The sequence below is a fragment of the Cibotium barometz genome, chromosome 40, assembly GCF_041138505.1.
Source record: "Cibotium barometz isolate CiBa-2024 chromosome 40, ASM4113850v1, whole genome shotgun sequence".
In the NCBI taxonomy this organism is placed as follows: domain Eukaryota; kingdom Viridiplantae; phylum Streptophyta; class Polypodiopsida; order Cyatheales; family Cibotiaceae; genus Cibotium; species Cibotium barometz.
Genome location: NC_141085.1, coordinates 47614516 through 47636033, shown reverse-complemented (window position 1 = coordinate 47636033; position 21518 = coordinate 47614516). Strand labels below are relative to the sequence as shown.

Below are 21518 nucleotides of genomic sequence, written 5' to 3'. Positions count from 1 at the left end.
GCCGCCTACAGCATGGACGGGCCGCCAACCATATGGGCCTGCAGGGTGAGCATCTCATATATGCAGTAGATTCTTTAGCTCCTTTTCTTGCACACCTGTTTAACAGGGCACTAGCAGAGGGTTTGCCTGCGGAGTGGACGATGCACACCATTGTGCCGATTCACAAAACAGGGGATATGCTCGATCCGAGCAACTACAGGACGGTTATGGTTGGCCACGTGCTGGCCAAACTCTATGGTGCAGTGTTGGAGCAAGAGCTTAGCTTATATGCTGAGCGAGCAGGTTTACGCTCATCAGGGCAGGCAGGCTTCAGGAGAGCTTTCTCTACCACTGACCATGTATTCACTTTGAGATGTATGATTGATCAGGCCAGAGTGAGGAAGAGAAAGCTCTATTGCTGCTTTGTGGATTTCCGCAAGGCATTTGACACAGTACCACGAGAGAGGCTCTTTCAGCGCCTGCAGTCTCTTGGCATACCAGCAAATATGACATGGGGCATCTATGCATTATATGAGCAGGTTTTTGGGCGAGTCAGATGTCCAGGAGGTATGTCCGAGACTATTGCTAGCACCATTGGTGTGAAGCAAGGATGCCCACTTTCCCCCACGCTATTTGGGTTATACATTGATGAGGTGGCTGACTTCATTACACGGGGAGGCGGAGATGGAGTTGATTTAGCAGGTACCTCAGTACATATTATGCTCTATGCTGATGATATTGTAGTCCCCAGGTGGTCTACAGCAGCATCTACATGCACTCGATGATTTCTGCACACAGAGGGGTCTTACTGTGAACCTTGGGAAAACCAAGGTTATGGTCTTTCATACATCGAGACAGGGCAGGAGTCAGCTGACATTCACTCTCGCAGGATGCCAGGTGGAGGTGGTGACATCATGTGTACCTAGGGGTTACCTTCTCTGCAGCAGCCACACGCTTTACCATGGGTTCAGCAGCCAGAGCTAGATTGACACGGGGATATGCAGCATTGGCTATGCTAGAGAGACAGTGCCACCAGGCGCATTTTCAGGAACCCCGGACGAAGGGGTGGCTATTTGACACATTAGTCACACCGGCATTGATGTATGGAACAGCAGTATGGGCGCCAGGCCTTGCTACCCATTGGTGGACACAAATAGAGAGACCACAGGCCCTCATGATGGCACGCATGATACGCAGCAAACCGTCAGTACCTCATGACATTATCCGAGCAGAGTTTGCTGCGCCTCCTATGATGGTAGAGGCCATATTTCAGACTATATGCCTGCTAGACAGATTCAGAGAGATGCCACAGGACAAATTATCATACAGAGCTTTTCAGGCATCTAGACAGTTGGCTGAGGCAGGAGATAGAGGATCATGGTATGCACAGGTCACACATTGGTTCTCACAGCATGGCCTAGACATGGATCATCTACCACCATTCCAGTATGACAGGGATGCACCACATATCCGTCTCTCTCATAGTGAGAGGAACAGAGTATTGAGACAGGATCTATGGCAGCTCTATACACGAGAGACATGGATATCGCCTACACAGCCTCTTCCACCGAAGATGCTATACTATAGAGATCACTTCATGAGTATCACTGTTGATGGATTTATAGAGAGGCCTAGATACATGGAGGGCTTTTTACCACACGGCTCCCGAGTGCCTATTGGTCAGCTCAGAGTTTCATCAAACCGATTGGAGATTGAGACTAGCAGAGCAGCACGGATCCCCCGAGAGGAGAGGGTATGCAGATTGTGCAGAGAGGAGGTGGAGAGTGAGGAGCATTATGTATGCAGATGCAGAGCATATACAGCCATCAGAGAGAGATATCCCATTTTATTCAGAGAGGCACATTCCCTACGCCAGATCTTTGAGACAGCAGACCAGCGCATACTGGGGAGATACATTCTAGACATACAGCGCCACAGAGAGACATTATTACAGGCTCAGACAGCTCCAGAGGGGGGGCGACAGACACAGATTACTACATTTTTTCAGAGATCCATACCCCTCCCAGCCCCTACACGGCAGGGAATTACTCTCCAGCAGAGACACTTAGAGCCCGCAGGAGACAGAGGACACCTGGCTTTCGGACACCACGCCTATACCAGAGAGAGATGACAGAGATCAGAGCTCAGTTTCACAAAGAGGGTGCGGAGCGACTGGCTCGCTTCAGAGCACACCCAGGCATGTTCTTCAGGGAGATGTGGACACCCCCTTCACTGATGTATACCATTTTATACCCCCAGTATGGTACAGGATGGAGCTAGCTAGGTTGCATATCATGATTGTATACTCCATGCATATAGCTTTGCATTCTCCTAGTAATAGAGCTCCATCCCCTGCACACCCAGATTCAGCTTTTTTATTCAGTACTTTTTCATTTTGTTGGGATGACAGAGGATACCCCATACAGGTACTCCGATTTGTCTCATAGGCCAAGTTCGGTCTTTTGGAAGACGTTAATAAAATCTTTCTTTCTTTCTTTCTTTCTATGTAAAGCTCTCAAAATCTCCTCTTGCTCATCTCTAATCTGCCGATCCACAAGCTCCGGACTGGGTTCATCTACCATTTTGAGTAGTGTTGGATCAACCTGTTTAAACATGCCACAAATTGCATATTGGACAATGGACATCCATTGAACTACAAAAAAATTTCTACTTCTAAGTTCTTATTGAGTCCAAATTTCAATGTATACCTGCTTCGGTGACCCCAAAGCATGGTAGCTTCGCACGAGCCTCATGTTAGCTCTACAATACACCAACTTCTCTAATTGAGAAGTACTAAGGCGATTCCGAATCTTAGTGTGTATAAGGGAGTATGAGCTCCAGTTCCGCTCACATGCTCCAGCTGAGCAATCCTGTGCAAAAATGAGTGCAATGCGAGCAAATTTGTAAATCTTTCAATGCTAAAACATCAATCTTCATTTCCGAAGAGTATACTTTAGAGATTAATTACAAGTTACCTGAGATAGAACACGAAGAGCAACTCGTGAAAGGTTTGGAAGACCAACCCTTCCATAAGAGTGCCACCATGTCAAAGGGAATTTCATGGCTTCCTTCCTCAATGACACAGGTCTCGCAAATGAAGCACCAATACCACTCATGTAAGTGGCGAACTCTCTATCAATCTAAAGTTGCTCCTCCTCTGAGAACATCCTTCCCACATACTCTGACTGCTTCATGCTCAAAGCAGTATTATTCCATAGCTCTGGCGACCTGTAGAGAGGATGGAGCATGGCAGCCATCGCATGGATGGGACGGCTCAAGAATGTCCACCGTTTGTCTACAATGTCCAGGATCTCACCTCGGCTGAAAATGAGAGATTGAACATACATGTCTTAGGTTATAGTGCTAAGAGAATCGAGAATCGAGAAGTCATAAAAATCAAAGAAAGAGGAAGAAATTAGAACTATTGCTTACCGTTGAGCAGTCATCATGGAGCACTGAGCAACATGGTCTTTCATTTGCATAAACAAATGAAAGAACAGCCCCAAAGTTGAGCCCTCCATGTCTGTAAGTCGGAGAAGGACATACACGGGCTTAAGTGCAACTGAAAGGCTATGAACTTGCTGCCAAAAATCATCATCCAGGATCCGCCTCTGCAAGTATTTTGTACGCTCATCCTCTGAATTATGCATCTGTCGCCACCTTGGATCCACAACTGTTGATGATAGTGAATCTCTTATCTTGTAGAGCCTATCCAAGACCAAGAACATGTAGGCAAACCTAGTCTTGGATGGTCTCACCATATCCAAAGGGCTATGGCTCCGAAAGATGGCAAGAGCCTGATGCTTCTTGCGGAAGAAGGTGGTGATCTTTACAGCATCTGCAACAATGGGCTGCACCCAAACAAGCTTCCCAATGTCTTCCATAAGTAAATCAAGACAATGGGCAGCACATGGAGTCCACACTATATGTGGAAACTCTGCATCGACCATTTGACCCATTGCCTTGCAGTTAGAGGCGTTGTCGGTCACCACCTGCACAACATTGTCCTCCCCAACCTCAAGGATAGCCTGTCGAATGTGGCCATAAATGAACTCCCCTGTGATCCTGTCGCCTGCTCTCCCTGCATCCACGGCACGCAAGAAATAGGTGCCCAAGCAAGATGACACAAGGATATTGATTATGTGCCTCTTGCGAATGTCGCCCACCCATCTGAAATAATAGTGCATCCAAACTCCTGCCAACCTGCTTTCACAGGTGTGAGCGCCTTGTCTATCAAGGCCTTCTGCTCATCCAACATGGATGTACGCATCTTCGTATACTGAAGACCTGTCCATGTCTCAGTAGGCCCTACCTGCGCAATTGCTTTCACCATTCTTTTCCATTGGTCTGTCCTTAACACATTGAAGGATATATTACACTCAATAAGAGTGCGACAAATCTCCATTTTTGCCACCCTTTGCCGCTCCTTTACCCAAGCTTGTGATGAGATACAAGAACGCAGAGTGGATTGCTTTGATGCCTCCCCTGTACCTCTCGCATCTTGTGGCAGGAGGTCCTCATCATCAGCAATACGTGCCCTCTTCCTGCCTATGGTGGATTGGGCTGAAGCCGAAAGACTTTCACCCTCATCTACTGTACCTGAACCTATAACATCTCCAATAAAAGCATCATGGAGAGCATCTTGCGTACTTTCACCACCTCTAACACTGCTTGCACCACCCATTGCAGGACAATTCTCCGCAATCAATTGGTCCCTCACAGCTTGTGGTATTTTATCACATGGACCACATTGATTGGTGCACCCGATACCTGTCATGTGCTTGATGACGCGAGTTATGGTGCTAGTGTACTGCTCCCCGCAATACTTGCATGCCCATAGCCGAGTACTTGACCCTTGCTGAGAAGGGGTGTTAACAACCCTCAGGACATTGGTGTGGATTGCCCAGTTCGGGTTAGTCTTGCGCGGCATGATGAAGCCTGGGCGTGAGAGAGAGCGAAGAAGAGCGAAGAAGTTACTCTGCAGAGTTTTGCAGGTACGCACGATTGTGCAAGTATTCACAAATGCCCAAAATTTGGTCGCTTAATGCCCAAAATCTGGTCGCTTATCCGCAAGCGCATGGTCGCCACACACGTTTCGCCACGCCACGCCATTTATTAATATTTTTTTTAAAAAATCCGTACGGATCCGTACAGTACGGTACTGTACCGTACCGTACGGCTGTACCGTACTGTACGGATCCGTACGTACGTACGAAATCAACCTTGCTTGCAATTCCGCGCTTTTGAAGGGCATCCTTGATTAGATGGTGTATTGCATCATAGCCCTTGGTAATTGATTCTAGCTTCATCACATGCATTTTGGATGTCCATTGTGAGCTAAGGTCGTCTGTGAGGTCCAACATAACTTTCTTTGTCATTGCATTGCACAAGGCCTTGCAAGTAGGATCACGAAGGAGGGCGATAAGGTTCGATCACTTGATGCATGAACACAACAAATCTCTTCACCCATCATTGGTATTACCACAAGCCTCTCTAAGAAAATCCCTACAAAGCAAACCCTAATCACTTTTAAAAATTAATGGCACTAAAGTTAGTAAGAACAATTGAGCCAAAGCGTCCTGCAAACTTTTCTACCAACATCAAGAATCTTCCTGTTCCAAAATATGGTAGCAATTTGCAATAACATTTTTAAATTGGATTTTGTTTAGAAGAGATGAGTTTATAAAGCTGCTATTAATATGTTCACAACAAATTGGATATGTTTGCTTACTTGACATATTTTTCTTGAGATTTTCTAATGGCTTCTTTTACTTGTTCATGAATAGTCTTAAAGTCTTTTGTGAATGCTTCAGCAGCCTCAATAGTATGTGAAAGACAGGTCATAGGTATAGGTAACATTTTACCATAGACTATTTCAAATGGTGTCTTTTAGTAGCTGAATGGGTGGTATTGTTATAGACAAATTGAAGAATATGTAAATATTTATCCCATTGCCTAGGCTGTGATGAAACATAAGCTCTAAGAAGATCCAAGATTATGTTATTGGTCACTTCGGTCTGGCCATTAGATTGAGGGTGAAAAGCAATAGAGAAATCTAATTTTGTACCCAAAGTATCAAAGAAGATAGTCCAGAAATCACTACAAAATTTAGAGTCTCTATATGAAACAATAACCCTTGGTAAACCATGATGAACAAATATGTGCTTTAAAAATAGATGTGCAGCTTGATTCGCAGTATCTTTTTACATGCAATGAAATGTGCTTGTTTACTAAATCTATCAACAATGGTCCATGTCGTATCATTGTGATTAGTAGTACGAGAAAAACCTATAATGAAATCCATAGAAATTTGCTCCAAATTTGAAGAGTGTAAAGTGCCCTAGGCAACCTATTAGGCCAAGTGCACAAGTCTTTAAGTGGGTTGGGTAGTCTTTCTAAAAGTGGCAATGTGAAAACAGACTAAAAACAATCAATTAATTAGGCACTCTAAAAGAGAAGCCTATTGGACCACGGCTCTAGCCAACTTTAAGGTGCAAACAAATCAAGGACTAAGGAGGGACTGACAAGGTCTATATACATGCCCAGGCTCTTCACTTTCAACCATACAAGCAACCAGTTATTCATGGCACGGTTAGTGCAAATCAGCTCAACCATCAACAAGAGCATGTATTTGCTTGCATATACCATCCCCAAGCTTCTGTTTATTCCTATTTTCCCTTTGCAGCAGTCTACACGTCATTTTGCAGCCTTGCAAATACATTACAGCACTCAGTTCAGCGAAGAAGAAGGCAATCTACATATCATGGGTCAACTCCTCACTCTAGGCATGTTAGCTCTTGGGTATTGCAATAAAGAAAATACACTGAAAAATGAGGGCCCAGGAAAGGGTAATTGGGACATGGTACTATGTTGGTGCATGGTGTTTCTCTTCCCCTAATACACTGAAAAGTGAGGGCCCAGGAAAGGGTAATTGGGACATCGTACTATGTTGGTGCATGGTGTTTCTCTTCCCCTCCTCTTCAAAAGTGAATTATAAGTAAAAGTACAGCACTGAAAGACTTGTTACATGCCTTACCACTCAAGCTTCTGCATATGCATGTAACACAAGCAGCCAGCCACCAGCTTAATATTGAAGAGGAAAGAAAAGCAGGATGTGTAGCACAATGCATCTCTGCACTGGGCTGCACTAAACTGTTGGAAGGGTTTCTCGGAAGAAAAAACTTCCCCTCTCCAACCTTTGAAGATTGGAAAGATTTCCCCATGTGTCTGCTCAAGTTTAGAAAATACGTGTTCTAGTATCACTGGTCTCATTCTTCGAATTGTCACTAGCATGTGTCTGCTCAAGTAACTTTCAAATGAATGACCCTATTTGAAACCTTAGATCACTATCATGATAAATGGCTAGAATGGCAATAAGTGCACGCTATCAGTGACTCTATCATGCACAAACATCGAGAGCATTTTTTATTGTGAACATTTTGAAGGTTCTTTTTGAAATTCAATAACCACCTATCACGGGGAATGGACAAGGTGCAAATTTTTTTTTATTTTTTTTATTTTCTTTTGAGAGTGGGTACTGAAATTACATGCCATCACTTTTCACTATGGGAGTGAGTTGGTGTGAACCCAACACCTCCAATTAGGGAGGTGAGGGTGCTACTGCCGGGCTACAACAACTATAGATATGAGCTGGGAATGTCAAGTCCTAGCCATATGATACAAAGTGGGATCATCATCCTGTGGAGCTAACCCCCCGGTAGGAGGAGGGATATTCCATTAATGGAACCATGATGAGATTACATGGACACTATTCTATCACTTTTAGCCTTCCCAGCTCACAGCTCTAGTCTTTGTTTTCTTTTGTACGATGATGAGACTATGGTATCCCTTTTGGTCTCATAGACCCTCTGGGTCTTCTGAAGACGTTTAATATAACTTTCTTTCTTTCTTTCTCTCTCTCTCTCTCTCAGAGCGACTTGAAGCGATGCAGGAAAGAAATGGTCGTACCTTAGCACCGAAGCTCGAGGACATGCGGGAGGCGCGAACCCCACCACTGCCAGCGCCGATAGTGAAGAGGTCGTAGTCGAACTCGCCATGGCCATCGGAGAGTCCATCCGAGCCGTCGATAAGCATCTTGCGCGTCATATGCACGGTGCCGATGTGACGATGCTTCTGCACTGTATGCTCTGTGTAGGACTTCCGTGATCGTTTCTGATGTGTTCCAAGTTTCCAACTTTCGAGGGCAATGTCCAAGCAGGATGCAACGTGGCATTATGAGCGCTCAAGAAGTCTTCATGCCACGTGTCTCTTGCACAGTCTTGGCTTTCCGGACTCCTGACTCGGTGCATTGAACCAAAGTTCAAACGCTTCCATTTTCCAAATCTCAAAACGAAATTTAAAAATCTTTGTTAATCTAGATTCCAGCTCATTTGCAGTTAGAAATTTTCGTATTCATTCATGTACGTATAATTTGATTTTGTTTTTGTTTTGCGAGTCAGGTCAGAAACAAACAAGCTCGTTCTAAGACTCGAACAAAGAAATGCTTTAGTCATTAGCTTCGTCGTCTCCGGTCTCAAAGACCATACGTATAATATGGCACCAAAATATTTTTCACATTTCTATTAAATATATTCTGTGAGATTTTTAGGAATAAGAGTGTTTTTTTCTAAGGTTTCATTTTAGTATGTAATGATTAATGCTTGAAAAAGTTAATGAAATGATGACCCTTCACATCCTCTCTATTTAAAGCAATGAAATCATGACCACCCATATTCTTTCTATTTGCATGCATTCACCCCTCCATGTCCTCTATATTTAAGGCAATGAAATGATGACCCCCATATGCTTTCTATTTGCATGTATTCACCATATCCTTTCTACTTAAGATCTCACAATTCTCTATAAAAGGCCTCAAAGGGCATTCAACGAGTAGAGGGAGAGAGAGAGAGGAGGAGGAGGAGAGGGAGAGGGAAAGGGTGGGGGTGCGGGTGGGGGGAACTCATGTACTAAGGTTGTATTAATTAAATGCCACGTCAGTGGCATTTAATTAATACACCTACAATAAAAGTTGTGAATATATACCTATAATAAAAGTTGTGAATATGTATGCATGGCAATCCTATACGCTCAGGTGCATTAATCCAGATTCCAACTCATTTGCATTTAGAAATATTTATATATATATATACGTATATATTTATTTATTTATATTTTTATATTTACATATAGCTCTCAAAATTGTGTGAGTTATAATGTAGATATATATAGATATATCTACTTATATATATATATATATATATATATATATATATATATATATATATATATATATGTATGTATGTATGTATGTATGTATGTATGTATGTATGTATGTATGTATGTATGTATACACACAATATGAAAAAAGGACAAATTAGGGATGAGAATGGATAGGGGTTAGGGGATATTCAACAAATCGCAATGAAGTAGGTAGAGTTCTTGAATACTACTTTGAGTCTTAAGGAAGATGCCTCTCATGAAAAGTTCCAAGTAGAAACCAAACTGCTAGATTTGGTCAATAAAAGCATTAAAGCTGATAGGGCTCGATGGTTGGACAGGGACATTAAAATTTAGGAATGTTGGGAGGCCCTTAAGAAACTGGGCAAGGAGAAATCCCCCGGGTTGGGATGGGCGTTCAGTAGAGTTCTTTATAGCCTTCTGGGACTCTTTAAAAGACTGGGTATGGGCTACATACAAGAAGGCCTTTTTTCACAGGGGAGATGGACAATGACTTGAGGAAAGGGATAGTAAAGCTAATCCCCAAACAACGTGCTTGTAGTCAATTTAACCATTAGAGGCCTATTACCTAACTCTCAGTATTGTACAAGATATTAGCCAAGGTAATACCACTGAGAATCAGTCCTTCTTTGCAAGAGGTGATTTCTAACAAACAACATGGGTTCATCAAGGGCAAATCTATTTATGATAACATCTTTGCAACAATGATAGTAGGTAAGGATGTAGCTCAAAGGACAGGTTAGGAATGTGTTATCTTCCAACTGGATCTAGAGAAAGCTTATGATAAAATTCATTGATCCTTTGTGGCAAGAGTGATGGAGAAACCAGGCTTTGGTAGTAGGATTGCTACCTGCATATATACTCTTACAACTGGAGCACACTCTAAGCTGTTGTTAAATGGGAGACTGGTTGGGGGAGTTGAGATCAGAAGGTTTATGAAACAAGGTTATCCTCTGGCCCCCTTGCTATTTGTTGTGGCTTCTTATCCCTAGTAGCCTTAGAAGATGCTAGTGAAAAAGGGTTAATATCAGGGCTAAAACTTAAAAATGGGGAACAACAAATTATCTAATGCTTTGCTGACTCCTTGTTATTTTTAAAAGCTGACAGTGATAATGAGAAATGCTCTTAAAAGCCAATGCCTCTAGATCCAAGTGTAACACTCATAAATCTAGAATCATAAGCTTAACTGAGAAGGACAATTTTGATATGGAAAGATGGGGTTGTGAAGTCATCAAAAAGGCAAGGATTATTAGACATCTGGGGGTGCCTTTTGGGGTGGGGGTGAGTAACAAGGACCTCACAAATTGGGCCATTGAAATGTTGAGACAGTTCAGGTATTGCAGGAAGGGATTAGGTGATTTGGGCCTTTGACGATGAGATGTTATTACATACTAGGGTTCCCTAATGCTGATTGATTGATGGGTAATTATATACTTGGAAAGATGTCAGATCCAGACATCCCAAATTTGGGAGACCTACAAGGTGGTACATGAAGGAAAAGCAACCAATGGACATCTTTGTGGCCTTAATTGAAAATCCTTTGGGGAGAAGACCTATGGTGAAGATCTGGACAAAAGAGGAGTATTTTTAAGAACAAACTCCCAATGGTTTTACCTCTAAAGTGTTGTTGATTGCTTATATGCAATTGGGATTTCCATCTCTCTCGTGGAATGTCCTCTTTTGTGTGGGAAGATGAGAAGTGGGAACTATTTTGTAATCTTCTTAGTAGGGAGTGGGACTAGAAGGAATATGTAAGTGGTTGAAAGTTTTTTTGTAAAGGGCTATAAACTTGTAGATATCAATATATTGATATATTATTGTTCCCAAAAAATGCATAGATTTGTTTTGATCTTGCTAAAATACCCCCAAGATACCTCTAGCAGGATATAGTAAGGAGTGGAGAGTTTTAGTTTGTTTAAGAGAAGACGGTCAGCGTGTAAGGCCTTAAATTATCGACGCAATTAGAACCAAAGTTTGAGTACATTTAAATAAAGTAATTTTTTAAGTGTGAATTTTGGTCATGGATAAAGTATTTAATTTTTGGGATTTTGTTGGTGGTGAGATGTGTGCCCAAGAATGAGCACAAGAGCAAAAATAAGGTAATTGTGGTTGGCTTGAACCACCTATTTTGTACTAGATAAAGGATCAATTGACTAATTAAGTAGAGGAATCGTGCATGGAAATGGTGGTTAGCCTCACATTTGTAATGGTGAGTAAACTAAAATGTAACTAAAGCTCACTATTGGATATTCTACAAGTGAGTTTATATATAAGACATTTTGACCAATGAGAAAACACATAATCCCATTCTCACAATTGAGTTAACCACATTGGCTATAACATTACTCCAAAATGCATGGCAAGCTATATTTTTATATCATGCAATGTGCTTTATGTAAAATGGTTATGAGAAATGTCTAAGCTTATGACTTGTGTAATATCGGAAGATAGTCAAACACCAAGCTTATGACTTGTGTAATATCGAAAGATAGTCAAACACCAAGCTTATGACTTGTGTAATGCTGATAATGTATATTTAAACTAAGAAATTAGCATAGACTAGCTTATTGGGCTCCAAGCATGGCCGAGTGTTGTGCAAATGAGTCTTGTATACAAGACATTTTGACTAATGAAAAAACACATAATCCAATCCTCACATTTGAGTTTGAGTGTTTTTGCTTCTGTGGTTAAAGTAGCTTATATGCTTTCTCTACTTCTTATTATGCATGCTTAGGGATTGTGTGGGTGAGTGAGTGATGGTCTTGATATATGTTCTCTTCTCCCTCTCTCCTTCTCTTGCCTACTCTCTCATGCTCTCACTCACCATCGTGGCATCGAAGTAGAGGTTTAGCTTTCCATTACTCTCTCTCTCTCTCTCTCTCTCTCTCTCTCTCTCTCTCTCTGCTCCCCACCCATTTGCAAAGCTCCTTTGTTGTTGGTGACAATGAAGGAGACAAGGTTGAGGATCCTAGCTCTCCACAAGAGAGAGTTACTCTACCATGAGTGACTTGAGGTGGAAACCAATAAGACCCTTGCATTCACTTTATCTTACAAAGTAAGTGTTCTCAATTGCTGAAAAGGTCCTTCTACCCATTTACAAATGACACCACACAAATTACCTTTAAATAATGACCCTATAGGCCTTACACATAAATTGACCTCCCTTTAAGGTGCATACTTGCCTCAACCTCAACATACCATCACCACACATTTTTCAACACTCCTTGCCAACCCTGAACAAGGGCAAAGGATTCCTGTATGTATATGATCTCATTGGTTTGAAGAGGAATTTATCAAAAAGGCCCTAAATGCGATTTCCAAGAACAAATTTTTAAAAATAAGCAGTACCATCACTTGTCCATGGATCCACCGGCACTTGTGCATGCTCACCCCCATACTCCAAACTCATTGATTGGAGCAATCTAGTGAGTTGATTCTAGTTTTAGGACCTACCTCTGAACCTTTTCCACCCTCATGACATCGGGAGGGACTTACACTTTTGGTGGGTCTATGACAGTCACAAAAAGAGTAAAGTTATGCCCTTTTAATCCTTCCTTGCCCACCACCATAGTGAGTAACCCACACACTCTCTCCACACACACTCGCATGTGTTTATAAAGATTGTGTACAATAAAGGTTATAACACTTTTGGACCAAAAATCTAAGCAAGGCACCCAACCATAAATGAAACTTTGGAGTTGTGTACTCCCCTTTGATCATTAGAGTTATTGTCGATGTAGTTATCATTTGATGATGTTTTTGTTTATGAGGCATCCAAGGTCGATGACAATAACCCATAATGAAAATCCCAAGTCGATGCTGATGTAAAAGAAAATCATGCCCAAAAGGAGTGGAGTGGATGACATTATGATGTTAAAAGACTCTAAATTATGTGTACAAACCTATCCATCTTCTAAGGAATAGTTATGCTTTTGCACTTTAAGTCTCTCTACATAAGCCAAGGATTTGAACCCTTAGGTTTCCTTGTATTGCCCCAAAATTATTATCCTTTTAGCACTAGGAGGATTAGATCTTGTGGATGATGGTGGTATTTTCTGTTGCGTCAAGAGAGCTTCCTTCCTTTAGAGATATGGTGGCCTTTTCTGTTTAGGTCGAGAGAGCATCTTTCCTTTGGAGATATCCTTAGGGGTGTACTTTTAGGAAAACGTATATATAACATGTGTTCAAAGGGTATTAAAAAATACCATTTTTGTGAATTTTGACTTAGTAAAATGACCCCTTTTTCTTTATAAACTTACGGATTTTTTTAAAATTCCATTTAAAACCCCTTATGTAAGTAGATTTCTGTAAATTTTTCTCAAAATATTGGTTTAAGAAATCCCTCCAATGATCACATGTAGTAGACTTACATATTTTTACGTGAACCCCCCTAGGAGATATTGTGCTCAACGCTTCAAGGGTTACTTTTCTGTACAAAAAGAGAGGTGTCTCTACTACTAAAACTTTGAACTCGGCTAAGGATCTCCGTGACCTACTAAGGCAAGTTGAAATGCTGTCGGAACTCCTATTCGTGGAGCCCCTATCAAGCTAATTGGTGTGTACAAAGAGCTACCTTTAGGGATGATCATTTACAGGTGGCATTTCTCCCTACAGCCCTTGGTGACAGTAGCATTTGCTTCAATTGCTCATGGGAGATGCTTGCCTCTCTCTCTCTCTCTCTCTTTCTCTCTCTCTCTCTCTCTCTCTCTCTCTCTCTCTCTCTCTCTCACACACACACACACACACACACACACACAGCTACTATACATGTACTAGCTATGTGGGGCTTGTTACAATCTTGGTGCTGTGTTATGACTCCTTTTGATTACATGCTGGAAGAGTGTGGGACACATGTGGGTGTAATGCATGGGGATTACATGTGCTAGCAAAGCATGGGATGCATAGGTAATGCATGGATTAACCAATGGTGTGGTAATACAAATGGCTACGTTATATAGATGCACATTAAATTGCTTAGGTAATGCATGTTAATACCCATGGGGTGGCTGCATTATACAAAGGCACATCATTGCTTAGGTAATACATGTTAATACCCATGGCTGCATTATACAAAGGCACATCATTGCTTAGGTAATACGTGTTAATACCCATGGCTACATTATACAAATGCACATCACTGCTTATGAGATTAAACGTGAACAGGGAACGTTTGTGGGTGATGGTTGTAGGCCAAGAGACCAAGTGATGTGTAGCACAGGGGTATCATTGGGGACACAATGGATGCATGAGTATGGTGTTGGCTGATAGGGACACATGTGGATACTTGGGGTCACTAGTATATATATGGTTGCATGGATTCACATAGTATGCATGCTTGGTTTTCTTCGTACTAATTTGAGAGCTCGTCTTCTTTTTTCTTATTTTTTTACATGAACTCTGGAAGACATAACTTAGGGTTTGATGCTTGGCATTTGGTATCAAATCTTTTGGTGCTTTTCCTTGGGAGAAATAAGAAATTCATTGGATTTTGGTGGATTTTACTATGAGAACAAATACACATGGTTTTGCTTTGGGGGAGAGAAATATTTTTCTTTCAAGTCTTTGCTTTCTTGGCTTGCCTCTATCCTATTAAGGAGCTATAAGGCGTAAAATCAGCACAAAGAAGGGAAACACAACACCGTCATTTTTTTCAAGTGTTTCTACTCGTCCCTCAGATGCTTCATGTAGGTAAATCCATCAAGTTGTCACCCAAAGATTGTGGGTCATGGACTATTTTCAAATGAGTCAAAGATGTGGCTTACCACCACACAGACTGTTGTCTCCACCCATTATTTCATGTGAGTCAATTGAAGCGTTATCAAGTGTGTAGATCTTCTTCCTTAATTAGGGAATGTGGGATACTCTATGTGCACTTGTGCAAAGTCATATCTTAAGCTTGTTAATAAAGTTTGTAAATGCGCGCATATTATATCAAAAAGCCATATGGATGATAAATTTTATTACTATGTAAGAGGAGGTGCTCGTGGTGGGTGTCCCAAGCCTCTACCCATCCGTGTGTTAGCATCCATGTAAAACTTTCTTGTATTTTAGGGAGGGGAGTTAGGAAGAAAGATCAATGATTAAAGAGGTTGAATCATTTGAAAAGTGGGATCATCTAGGAGTCGGATCACCATGATGCAAGAATCAACATGATTGCTTTGCACAAACTGGATCAAGAAGATCATGGGATGAAATACATATTGGAATGAAAAGAAAGGTGACTATAAAATTATACTCTTCAAGAATTCCATAAAAACTGGAAAGGACATCTGTTGTCAGATGTAACTTTAGAAAAACAGTTTTAGTTTTGTAGGCATTATCTCGAGTTTGTCATCAAGGATGATGACTCCTAAAAGGGGGAGATCATGTTAAGACTCGGTTTGATTACACTCTGCCAAAGTTTGGGACATGCGTGTGGGAATTACCAGTAGCAAAGTGTGGGAAGCGTGGGACATGCAAGTAATGCATGGAAAAACCAATGGCAACATCATATGAATGCACATCACCGCTTATAAGATTAAGTGTGAATGGGTAACATTCATGGGTAATGGTTGTAGGCTAAAAGACTTAGTGATGTGTAGCGTGGGGGTTTTTAGGGGGGACAGATGGGGTGTATGCATATGTTATGTGGCTGATGGACAGCCAATATCATTGGTATATATATGATTGGGTGGATGGGCTTTACAAGGCCACATTACAAGGTACTCATAATGATCAAAATGAGTACGAAAGTAGTCTTGGGATATATCTTCATCCTTAATACAAATCTACTGATATCCACTTTTGAAATTTATCTTACTGAAGATCTTTGCTCCTCTGGAGCATCTATTAATAAAGCATTTATCCATGGCATCGGATATCGATGTTTGGCAACAATAAGTTTATTCAAGGGTCTATAATCTATACTACACAAAGTCTATAAACATTCTATAGGAGCATATTTCTTTTTAATTGACAAAATCGCAGATGCGAATGGTGGGCGAATGAGTCCTTTTGCTAAATACTCCTTAATCATCTCAATACCTCATTCTCCTTAACCAACCAATATGGAGGTCTATAAATTGCAATTGGCACAAGGTCTATATAATGCTCCACATTTCTGCATGGAGGCAAAGAAGAGGGCATAAGCTTCCCTTTGATATAGAATGTCAGTTAAATATAGCTCAAGAGTATCATCTAAATATCCTTCTCCATATCAACCCCATGATCTTAATCCATAGGCTTAATGGATATATTTTTATCTATACATTCTTCTTAAATGGAAAATTGGCCTTTTGTTGTTTCCTCATAAACCTCCACTTTTTTCTTTCTTATATTATTTATGTCTAGACTCACATACATCAACAAAGTTTTGATAAGTTAAAGCAGGTGGTTATAACTACTTCAGTGTTTAAGATCATGGATCTTGTGTTACCATTTGCGATTGAGATAAGCCATTGGGCAAGATGGGCCTAGTTGATGCAAGAGTTTAACATGGAAATCTTGTATATCAATATGGAAAGGAAAATGTTGTAGTTGATGCATTATCTTATATATGGATGTGGAAAGGACAATGTTGGCTGATGCATTATCTTGAATAATGCATTTATGAGTTTCAGTATAGTTGAGAATGAGATCATTCATGGAATACATGAAGTATAAAGGGCGGATCCGTATGTTTAACCATTATGGAATAAGGCTAGCCTAGGTGCCCTTATCTGGTTTATCATAACCATTATGGAATAAGGCTAGCCTAGGTGCCCTTATCTGGTTTATCATATCAGGTAAATCTATATTTACCATTGAAAAATGAATTCTCAAGAGGAACAAAAGGATATGCATTTCAAACTTTGATGATCTAAGGCATTAGTGATGCGAAAATGTCACAATAGTTCATTCAGCCACGATTAAAGAAACATGTTAATCTATATGTAATAGTATTTTTAGTGTTAGCATGTAATTTAAGCATGTGAAGTCACCTTGATTATTGCACCCATTTAGTATTGCAGAAAGGAAATGGCAAAAGATTTTCCATGGATTTCATTGTGGGATTATCACAAACTAGGAAAGGATATAATGCTATCTTATGAAAGTGGATCACCTATAAACAAATGGCACATTTTGTTCCTATAAAATGAACAAAGTGGAAAGCTTTGCAAGTGGTATAATTATTTATCACTAACGTGTTTAGATTACATGGCTTGCCAGTTGGATAGAGATCCATAGTTTATAGGTAATTTTTTGGTAGCATGTTTTTAGTAAACTTGGCACACAACTCTGTATGAGTTGATCATCTAGAGACTGATGGTCAAATTGAGATAGGAACTAGGTCTTAGAGGATATATTGGGAGATTATGTTGGAGAAAGATAATTGGGGAAATTATTTACCTTTGTTAAAGTTTGTGCATAATTCATGTAAAAATTCATCTTTTACGAACTTTTCTCCCCTTAAGTTGAACTATGGGTATAATCCATTATGATGCGAGGTAAAATAGGATTGCTCTAGCAAACACCAAGTGTAAATTTCTATCTCAGATGTAGTTAAATTATCTGTCATTGTACGAATCAAGCGACTAAGTATGCTAATCCTAAGAGGATAGCTCGTTCTTTTAAAAGGGGAAAAAAGTGTTTATACTCGTTCCTCAAAAGTCTAAGAAGGTGCCTCGTGCAAGTAAATCTATCAAGTTGTTACCAAGATATTGTGGGCCAGCGATGGTTTTAAAATTAGTAGGAGATGTGGATTATAAGTTGGACTTACCACAAGACTATCATAATCACCCAATATTTCATGTGAGCTAAGTGAAGTGTTATCTTCACACAACAGTGATAAATATGCAAGAACTTGATCAAGAAGATCATGGGTCAAAGAATAGATGCTTCGTGCAAGTAAATCTATCAAGTTGTTACCGAGATATTGTGGGCAGTAGTGGATGGATTTAAAAAATGAGTAGGAGACGTGGATTATAAGTTGGACTTACGACAAGACTATTATGAACACACAATATTTCATGTGAGTTGAGTGAAGTGTTATCGTCACATGATGATGACAACTATGCTATGATGTACTTAGCAAGAACTTGATCAAGAATATCATGGGCGGGAGATCAAATTCCGAAATGAAAAGAAAAATGGTTACAAATTTATACTCTTTGAGAAAATGAAAAGGATATCCGTTGTAGAGATGTAACTTTGGAAACGAGGTTTTAATTTTGTAAGCATTATCCTGAGTTTCTCATCGAGGATGATGATTCCCAAAAGGGGGGAGATAATTTTACAACTCCTTTTGATTACATGCCAAAGCATGAACACACAAATAATGCATGGGAAAACCAATGGTGGTAGCGTAATTTAAATGCACATCACCACTTATGAGATCAAGTGTGAAAGAGTAACTTTCATTGGTGACAGTTTATAGGCCAAAAGACCAAGTGATTGTGTAGCATGGGGGTACCAAAATTCCTAGTAAGGTATACATTAGATGCCTAGGGTCACTAGTATACATATGGTTGGGTGGATTAACATAGTCTGCATGCTAGGTTTTCTTCTTGCTAATGTGATAGCTCATCTTCTTCTCTCTCATTTTTTTGTATGAATTCTTGAAGGAATAGCTTTAGGGTTTGATGCATGAGATATTTACACATTAGTTATTCTACATTTCTCTTCTTAGTTGTACATGTGTTACTTGTTGTAACTACTCTCTCGATTGTTGTTGTTGAAAGGTCATCTCTCTCTCTCTCTCTCTCTCTCTCTCTCTCTCTCTCTCTCTCTCTCTCTCTCTCTCTCTCTCATATGAAGGAGCTACCTCAGAATTGGGGAGGCTACGAGGGTTTCTATTAAAATAAAGTTGCACAGGGAATCCCACAATGGAAGTGTAAATAAGAGATAGGGTAGTGGTGGAAGCATGTCTTTTTGGAGTGCTCGCATCAGAAGGGAAGCCCACAATGGGCGTGTCTAAGATGATCTACTAATGCTTGTTACACCAAAAAGAAGAAGAAGAAGACAAGGAAAAAAAAAACCTTACTCATCCACACCCCACATCATTCATTGAAGCCTTACAATAAAAAATCAAAAATAGAAACAAAAATGGTAAGAATTGCAAAAACCTTTAACCCAGATTGAGTAGATAACATTTTAACATAATCATCAGGTTTAGAAATATAAAAAAATCCCTTGCATAGTCTTAATAATAGGATCACACTCTAAAACTCCTACAAAAATGTGAAATGTTGTGTTCTTTATCTCAATAAACAAGAACAAAAAAAGAAAGAAGAGAAAGAGATCTGTGTTTGAAAAGTACTATGTCCCAAAAAACACAAATCAAGATAACAACAAATGTGTAGTGAGAAATAAAAAACAGATTAAGGTTGTAAATAATAGATCCAAACATATCAATAGAAAAAAATTAAAAAAGTATTTTTGATATATAAAATAATATATTATTACTAAGTCATAAAAACATTCTTCAATCATTATAAATGATGTCATAAATATAAAAATTCAAATTTATTTTTAATGAGAATATTTGGTATTAAATGTATACATAACTAACTCTCATATAGATATTATTTTAATTATAAATATGATTAAAATATTTAATAATAAGTTAAAAATTCCCTCATTTTCTCTCTCTCCCTTAAAAATATTAATTGTTTTTAGCTAAATGAGAGTAGGTGTTCATTTCAGATAAGTGAGAGGGGGAGAAAAGAGAGAGAGAAAGGGGAGGGGGAAAGAGAGAGAGAGAGAGATCGCCTTAGCCAGTCACCCCTTACTTAGAGCGACTATTACCCTAAGTAAGAGCAAACTTAATAGGTCACCCCTTACTAACGGCAGCTTCATCCTTTTAGTAAGGGTGACCTATTAAGGTCGCCCTTAGCCAATCACCCTTAGAAAGGGCACCCTTAGTAAGGGTGACCTAGTAAGGGTGTACCTAGCCAACCCTTAGTAAGGGTGACCTTAGTAGGTTGCCTTTAGTAAGGTTGTTAGCCAGTTGCCCTTAGTAAGGGTGACGGTCACCCCTAAGGGATGACTCCCTCTCTCTCACCCCCTCTCTTGCACCCCTCCTCCCCCTCTCTCTCTTCCTCTCTCTCGCCCCCTCATACACCCCTCCTTCCTCTCTCTCTCTCTCTCTCCCCTTTCTAAAAGCAACGCCCTCTCTCCCCTTTCTAAAAGCAACGCCCTCTCTCTTTCCCTCCTCTTTTCTATAAGCAGAACTTGCCTCCTTTCTCTCCCCTCTCCTTTCTAAAAGCAACTGTTATGGGCTATGTCACCTCCCAAGATGGAACTCCACACAACTGCAAATGGACACAATAATCGTTGGGTACTTACCAATGCTTTGAGCTCACGTCCCTTGTGGCTCCCCAAGCTCACTGCAGAGTCACTTGCACCACGATGCAAGGCAATCTACCCCTCACTCTATCACACACATGCATGAAAGAGGAACATGTAGTACACTCTCACTCACTCTCTCTCTCTCTCTCTCTCTCTCTCTCTCTCTCTCTCTCTCTCAAGACAAAGACAAGAGTAGCTCTCATAGCACAAAGGGGTATTTTATTATTTTATTATGAGAATTTCCCTTTTATACAACTGGCCCTTATTCACATTTGACTGCCCAAAACTTAACTAAGGCCTTGGGTGGCCAGTATCTCAAAATGTACAACTTTTATAGTGCCTTTACATGACACTTATTAATGCTCTTTGTTAATCCAAAATAGGATTAACATCCCTCCCTACTTGATGATGTCGGACTTGTTTTCTAAGAACCTTTACCTAGGTCAAAAGACGCAGAACTTGTGTCTATAGAAGTTGCGGCAGGACTGAAGCTTTTTAAGGGTTATTCAGAATGCTGAGTGAGAAGTCTAGAACCCGGTGTCAACCATGTCTTCGAATGTGACATGCATGTATCCTGGAAGACACCTTAGGAAATGATAGTAAAGCATCATGCCTCTTTCAGTTAGCCTTGTGTTCATGTTGAAGTAAAAGTGATCCTCCTCAAATCCATCATGTCTTTCTTTTGGGTTGATCGATGAGGACCATGATCAATTTCAGAAATCTTACTGCAGCTACAACATTTGGATCCGGGTTTCTGCACCATGCTCTTATCCACATGTGAGAAATTGTTGCCTTTGACTTGTTATTATATCTTGGAATGTTGATGGCGAGAAGTGTAAGAAGTTGTAGCACACATGAATTCATCAGTCTATTCCATCCTCTGATATCTTTCTTAGAGGGTAAGCTGGCATTCCAAATCTTGTATTCTTGAGTGGTAAGTAGTTCGGAGATGACAACTTCTCGCACTTCTCTAGCAGTGGCTAGTTCTACATATC

At 40.3% G+C, this 21518-nt stretch overlaps 2 protein-coding genes across 2 annotated transcripts in view; both read right to left on the bottom strand.

Annotated features, from left to right (window-relative positions):
• Positions 1–8197, bottom strand: part of LOC147615582 (glutathione reductase, cytosolic-like) — a 115729-nt gene extending 107532 nt beyond the window's left edge. Inside the window, exon 1 of the mRNA XM_086779695.1 lies at positions 7948–8197. Coding sequence (XP_086635821.1) covers positions 7948–8085 — 138 coding nt within the window. The 5' untranslated portion in view covers positions 8086–8197. The remainder of the gene's footprint in view (positions 1–7947) is intronic.
• LOC147615583 (uncharacterized) lies at positions 2279–3087 on the bottom strand. Its single transcript, XM_086778956.1, has 3 exons — positions 2955–3087; positions 2688–2849; positions 2279–2582 (listed from the first exon to the last, which is right to left on the bottom strand). The coding sequence occupies exons 1-3, from the start codon at positions 3039–3041 to the stop codon at positions 2421–2423; spliced, it is 411 nt and encodes a 136-aa protein (XP_086635082.1). The 5' UTR covers positions 3042–3087; the 3' UTR covers positions 2279–2420.
• Positions 8198–21518: the final 13321 nt, after the last annotated feature.